The sequence below is a fragment of the Sphaeramia orbicularis genome, chromosome 10 (assembly GCF_902148855.1).
Source record: "Sphaeramia orbicularis chromosome 10, fSphaOr1.1, whole genome shotgun sequence".
Lineage (NCBI taxonomy): Eukaryota > Metazoa > Chordata > Actinopteri > Kurtiformes > Apogonidae > Sphaeramia > Sphaeramia orbicularis.
In genome coordinates this window covers 11,178,952-11,185,992 of record NC_043966.1, presented here as the reverse complement: position 1 = coordinate 11,185,992, position 7,041 = coordinate 11,178,952, and the positions used below count along the sequence as shown (strand labels likewise).

At 34.7% G+C, this 7,041-nt stretch overlaps 1 protein-coding gene across 1 annotated transcript; it reads left to right on the top strand.

The window, feature by feature from the left end:
* Window positions 1-208: 208 nt before the first annotated feature.
* On the top strand, window positions 209-6,837 carry spata4 (spermatogenesis associated 4). The gene is made up of 6 exons (XM_030144720.1): window positions 209-495; window positions 2,820-2,949; window positions 3,198-3,316; window positions 4,258-4,478; window positions 4,715-4,825; window positions 6,348-6,837. Exons 1-6 carry the CDS (start codon window positions 395-397, stop codon window positions 6,437-6,439), a joined length of 774 nt encoding a protein of 257 aa, XP_030000580.1. The 5' UTR covers window positions 209-394; the 3' UTR covers window positions 6,440-6,837.
* The last annotated feature ends 204 nt before the right edge of the window (window positions 6,838-7,041 follow it).

Genomic DNA, 7,041 nt, shown 5'->3' with positions numbered 1-7,041 from the left:
AACAAACTGAAAAACTTGGATTTGTCATTATTCATAGGTTATGAAGTCTTTATTTTAATGGTCTAGCCCGCTTGAGATCAAACTGGGCTAAATATGGCCCCTGAACCGAAATGAGTTTGACACCCCTGATCTACAGCCTTTCAAAAGCTGTTTCTATTCCAACCTCTAGGGGGCAGCAAACAGTCACCGCTGCACCCGCTGACCTGACGCACGACCAGGAACGTACGTGCCGTCGCTGTCATGGCAACAGACAGTCAACCTGTCAGAACCTTGACAACACGGACATTATCTTTAGGGCTAAATGACTGGCTTGTTTAGATTTCACTAATGGATTTATGAGACGTAACGATTGGTACATGAGTAAATTGCAGGTTCCATTTGGACTGACGGCAACATGTCTTACGCACCGTCTCCTAAAAACACAGGATTACCGAGAGAAGTGGTCCAGTGGCTGCAGAACCTCGACTTATCACGTTATCCTAAGAATGTGCGCAGGTAAACAGGCGGTCTGAAAACGGAATAAAATGCCTAAATTAGCCGCAATATGTTCACACGCACTCATTTTTAGAGACATGTATATCCAAAGTGTGCATTTATGAATGAATGAATGAAATCTTTATTTTGAACATGTAGACAGTAAAATCAAAACAAAAATCAGCCAACAAAATATAAGTACTGGTACATAAATGACTGATAAGTAAACAAACAACAAAATAAATAAATAATAATAGTAAATAATAATAATAATAATAATAATAATAATAATAAAACAAATGAAATGAAAATTACATGCTCGAAAAGGAGTAGGAAGAAGTACAAACTTATGTACTCCTACCCCCAATTACTATTCCTTCTGATCATTATATAGCAATTATTATTTAGTATAATAATAATAATAATAATAATAATAATAATAATAATAATAATAATAATAATAATAATAACAACAACAACAACAACAACAACAACAACAACAACAATAATAATAGTATAACAATATCACATATCCTTTAGGTTAAGTAGTGAATCTAAAATGGTTGCAACATAAACAGTTCGCACTTTTTATCCCAAAAAATAATACTCTGCAAAAATCAAAATCTTACCAAGTGTATTTTTTCTCATTTGTAGTTTCCTTTTATTTCCTTTTATTTATTTACTTAGACAGGGACAATGCACAATATACATTAACCTTAAAAATGAGAGATGTAAGGTGCCAGGTTCTAGCACTACTGCTGATTTCCATCTGTAGTCCCTGGGCAGGCTGATGTTATATATATTAAATTAAAAAAACAAAAAAAAAAAACAGACAGTAATAAAGACTAAAACATTTTTTTAAAAAAAATAGTAAAATGCATTTCTATAACTCCATCGATATAAAGTATTCATTCACACCCAGCTATTCACTCTTATTCATCCCACTGCAGTCTGTCACACACATTCTAAGCATGTTTACATTACATTACACTATGGCTACAGGTCAAGTCAAAATATCTCATCACACTTAAAATAAGACATAATCACCTAAAGAATAACTTTTCAGTAAGATACAAGACCTTATTTTTAGACCAGGGATCTGCAAACTTTCCAATCCAAAGAGCCATTGTTGTCTTGAAAAAGAAGAAAAAATGTGAAAAAATATTTAAACACATCTGCATTTTACCAGGGCTGTTCTTCTGTAGCCTATTTGTACTTAGTTTATTATCTAACGTTGTATTTCCACTACAATAATGCAATGTTTGATGCATTTCTGAAATTATACAGTTACAATAAAGAAAACATTTAAGATTTGTACAATTTTCTAATGATGTACACTACTTCCAAAACAAATTTACATTGTGTACTAGATAAAAAGCTCGACTTTCATGGATATGGGCTGACTTTTAAACAGCCAAACGACTAACAAAAGCAAATTGAGTATCTTGTATTAAATTTAGCAAGAAAATAATGTAGTGTGACATACATTTTGGTTTATATGCTGTCAAAAAATTGTTTTACTGTATATAGGCTGCACATTTTTGCACATGAACATTGTTAGAATTGATGTAGGTCTATAACAACGTTAAAAAGTAATGGTTCATTCAGTTCATTTCAAAATGCTCCTTATGTTTTTTGATGAGGGGAGCCATAAAGAGAGACTAAAGAGCCGCATTTGGCCCCGGAGCCATGGGCTGCAGACCCCTGTTTTAGACAATAGATCTTATTTCAAGTAATCTTACCAAGATAATTTTCACTTGTTCCATTGGCAGACTTTTTGCTTAATTCAAGATTTTTTTTGCTTAATTCAAGCAAAAAAATCTGCCAATGGAACAAGCGAAAATTATATTGGTAAGATTTCTTTAAATAAAATTTTCAAGATCTATTGTCTAAAAAGTTCTTATATCTCACTGAAAAGTTACTCTTTAGGTGATTGTCTTACTTTGATCATGATGAGATATTTTAAATAGAAATGAGAAAAATACACTTGGTAAGATACTGATTTTTGCAGTGTACTTGCACATCCCATTGCACCTACATACATTTTTAAAAAGAAAATAAGTAACCCTGCTTTTATATCTCTAATACGAGCAAGGATGTGTCCCCTGAATCTTACCTGATAAGTTACCTTCCACATTTTAATGACTCCAACTCCATCTTGATTTCAACTCTTCAACTTTCCTCAACTTTAGGTATAAAGTTGCTATCACAAAAAAAAAAAAAAAAAAAAAAAAAAAACACTGCTTCCATTTCTACTGACACAGCAAATACTAACTAAAAAGAAAGAGAAAAGCTGAATTTCACCAGTACAGTGAGTATCCGTTTCCCTACTTTTTTATTTACAGAGATTTTTCCAATGGTTACCTAGTGGCAGAGATATTCGCTCATTATTACCCCAAAGAGTTCCTGGTGTATTCATACGACAAGGGGACATCATTTTCTGCCAAACAGGAAAACTGGAGTCAGATAAAGCAGGTAAGAAGAGAAAAACATCTCAAAATATAATGAGCTGAAGAGAAATGTCTATGTAATTCCATTGATAATGGATGTAAAAGCATTTTTAATGAACAAATCGTCTTATACGCTTTGGGGTTTTTTTTAGAGACAAACAAATGCACGAGGGAAAGATGCTGATATTTTCACTACCTGACAGTAGCACCTGAATCTGGAAAGTTTCCCATCTTGTTTTAGGTTTTGTGGACTTAAAGTGTGCTTTGTCTCAGTCTTTGCAGAAGCTGAATCTGCACTTGTTGAATGAAGTGATTCATGGAACCATCCACTGTAAACAGGGAGCAGCAGAACTGTTGGTGCAGGAGATTTATACACTTTTAACTAACAGAAGGTAAAGTCTGATGAGGGATGACAAAGAAAATAAATTAGGAGCTAGTAATGTTTGATATGTTTAAAAGCAATGTTCTTCAAAGATAGAAATTGGTTTGTATATTTCACCCTCAGTGCTGCAGAAAGGAACTTTAAAAGGTAGTGATTTTTGATATTTTAATAGATTAATGTTAGAACTCCAAATGAAAGACAGCTGAAACTGGAAAATGCAAATTAAAAAAAAAAAAAAGCACAGATATTAAAGCAGTGTTTTTCAGCTTTGTGGTTGGGGCCCCACATGGGGTCACCTGGAATTTCTAGTGATTGAAAAAACAGTACTAATAAAAAATATATGGTGAGTTGACGGAGACTATCCCAATCCATAAAAGACATGACAAACTGTGAAGCTGAAACTGAAGCACTGTGGTTCTGTTTTTCTTTCAAATGTTCATTGTGGTCGGTTTCAGATGCTGCAGCTCTTTCATAATTCATAGTTTGAGTTATTGTTTGTTCAGTATTAATTGTCAGCCTTGTAAATACAAGCTGGACTGACTGTACATATCCTGACCAAGGAAAATAAAATTCTCACTTTGTGCAGTAACCTACACCTGGCTTTTCTGCCTCTGTCCATAATAATATACATTATATAGCCTAAATGTTGTCTAAAATTAATGTTTATTTGCAACATGGTATAGCAAACTATTACATGATCAAAAACAAAATTTTAGCAAAAAAAAAAAAAAAGTCTCCGCTTTGAATGTCTGGGGTCGCCAGAAATTTGTGATGTTAAAATGGGGTCACAAGCCAAAAAAGGTTGGAAACCACTGTATTGAAGACAGAAGTATTTGTAATTATGTCTGAAAACAAACAATGAGGTTCTTAAACCTCCAGATCTATGGCATGCCAACACCTGAGCGGTTTTCTAGTTATTCTCACTCCATCAGTATGTGTTGTCTTTCTCAGCGTTAGAAGTCTTCAGAGCCCAAAGCCAGACTTCACAGACCGACAGTACCAGGAGCAGCTGCCTTCACTGGCTCGCTCCACAGCCTCCCAGGCCATCAAGAACAACCTGAAGATAACAGAGATCATGGCTGAGACTGACATCAGCGCAAACCAGAGGAAGACAGCAGACATCGTCCACAGACACATGGCATTCAAGGCTGCAGAGAAGGCCCTCAACCCTGGTGAGTTTCTACTTCTGGGCTGCTATTCCGCCTCAAGTAGCCTCTGTTTGTCATGTCACGTAAAATCTCACTGATGCACTATTTCATTATGACAATAACACAATAGATGGAAACACGAGTCAAACACACTGACAGAAGGCTGGCAAAATACACAGAGTATGCTAGTAAACAAGCCATATTTCCCTGAATGTGACAGAGTTTGGACAACTCTGACAGACTGTTTGATTTGGTGACAGGACGGTTTACAGTGAGGAACAATGTGGGTCAGTTGGCAACCAGAAACCTTGTGCCTTCTAGTCGGGCTAATGACTGCGATGACAACCCATCATCTGGAGGCAGCACATCAAGTAAGTGCAGAGTCTGGTATTCTTTGTCCACAGCAGTAGGCAGAGCAAACAGACTGTGTATAGGGTAGAACAGGCAGCATTTCTTTTGTTTTACCCCCTTTTTTTTTTGCAATTGTTATAAGCTTCATTGAGATATTAATCAAATGCAGTGCTATACTCTCTGAAGGATTAGCTTTAACTATATTGTTTATTACCTCCTCCAAGGAACAGCGAAGGTTATGTTTTCATCAGTTTGTTTGTCTGTTTGACTTTTAGCGAGATAACTCAAAAAGTTATGCACGGATTTTTTGATGAAATTTTCAGGAAATGTTGATACTGGCACAAGGAACAAATGATTAAATTTTGGTGGTGATCGGGGGGGGGGGACTGATCTGCCTTGGTGGAGGTCTGCGCTCCGAGGGCTTTTCTAGTTGTTTATTGTTAATACAGATCCCCATTAGCTTCAACCACTACACTGCAAAAATCTAAATCTTACTAAGTGTATTTTTCTCATTTCTCGTCAAAATATCTCATCGCACTTAAAATAAAACATAATCACCTAAAGAGTAACTTTTCAGTGAGATATAAGAACTTCCTTTTAGACAATAGATCTTGAAAATCTTATTTCAAGAAATCTTACCATGATCATTTGGCCAGGACACTCTTGGAAAAGAGATTTTTAATGTCAGTGAGGTTTTCCTAGTTAAATAAAGGTTAAATTTTTTTTTAAAAATATAATTTTCACTTGTTCCATTGGCAATTTTTTTTTTTTGCTTAATTCAAGATTTTTTTTGCTTAATTCAAGCAAAAAAATCTGCCAATGGAACAAGTTAAAATTATCTTGGTAAAATTTCTTGAAATAAGATTTTCAAGATCTATTGTCTAAAAATAAGTTCTTATATCTCACTGAAAAGTTACTCTGTAGGTGGTTATGTCTTATTTTAAGTGTGATGAGATGTTTGGATGAGAAATGAGAAAAATACACTTGGTAAGATTTTGATTTTTTGCACTGTAGTGGTTGCTACTCTTCCTGGGGTCCGTTAAAATACAAATACAGTTACAAAATATATACATAAATAAAAACAAGTTTACAATTCATTGTTATCAGCAAGCTGAACATTTCATTTCAACACATAAACCTTAAAGCATTTAAACTTTTATCTTTACAGACTTTTATCTAACATTTCACAAGGAGAAAAAAATTAAATAAAAAACACTGTGTATCTGCCTGAAGCAACATAGTGTGACAAGCGAAGTTCACCCCAGTTAATTTTCAAGTGTTCGCTTGAAGTATGGCTGTTAGAAAAATTCCCTTCAACAAGTAGGGTCTCATGACATTTTCTCTTTCTGAGGAGGAAAAGTGACATGTCACTGCTCTCCTCAGAGACATCATGTCATTTGAAAGTGTATTAAACAATGAAGTGGGTGTATTAAATGTGAATAAAGTTAATTATTTTGTTGTTTTCTAATTATTTTACTTGTGACTTGCAACTGCATTAATGGTTTCATTCCACCATCCTTTTCCCAATTTCTGCTACTCTAGAATCCTGCGTCTCATCACGGAGTCAACCTTCTGTTTCCTACAAGGAGATTAAGGTGTGCCAGCCTGTTAAACCCTGCATGTTAAATTATTAATAGGACACATGGGACCTGTATTTTCCCTTATTGTGCAATATGTGTCAATTAATGGTCACAGTTTTTCAGAATTCTTCAGAGAGCATGTTTGGATCCTGAAAAACCCAAAGACAAGGAGATGACTCATACAGTTTTCTTCCTTTATAAAAATATCACAAGTTTTTTCAATAATTATAATTAACAATAATAATGTAAAAAAAAAAAAAAAAAAAAAAAAGATGGAAAAAAGAGATGACATCAGATGACAGACTTGGTTAAATATCCTCTTGTGTGGGTTATGTGTATTATCACCAGTAGATGGAAGCATTGAGTCATGAGCAGACTTCTCTGTTGATTTATGATGTGAAATGCAGTTTACCTTGAACAGAAAGAGAAAATAAATCTGTGTATCCAGCAAATATTGACTGGCCTTTCTGTTTGTGTTGTATGCTGTGCTGAGAACTTGGCTGATATTTAGGCCGCCTTACATTCTCCCACACTTACTACCGCTGACACAATAGACAAACAGACCTTTTTAACAGGAAGAAATTATCATCTGACACCTGCTGGTTTATTAATGCTGTAGTGTGCAATATTAACTATGGTACCACACACTTTTCATT

Excerpts from the sequence above, each read along its gene's own strand:
- spata4 (XM_030144720.1), top strand. The coding sequence starts at position 395 with ATGTCTTACGCACCGTCTCCTAAAAACACAGGATTACCGAGAGAAGTG. Across the intron at positions 496-2,819 it reads TATCCTAAGAATGTGCGCAG|AGATTTTTCCAATGGTTACC; the intron begins GTAAACAGGCGG and ends TTTTATTTACAG. Across the intron at positions 4,826-6,347 it reads ATCTGGAGGCAGCACATCAA|AATCCTGCGTCTCATCACGG; the intron begins GTAAGTGCAGAG and ends CTGCTACTCTAG.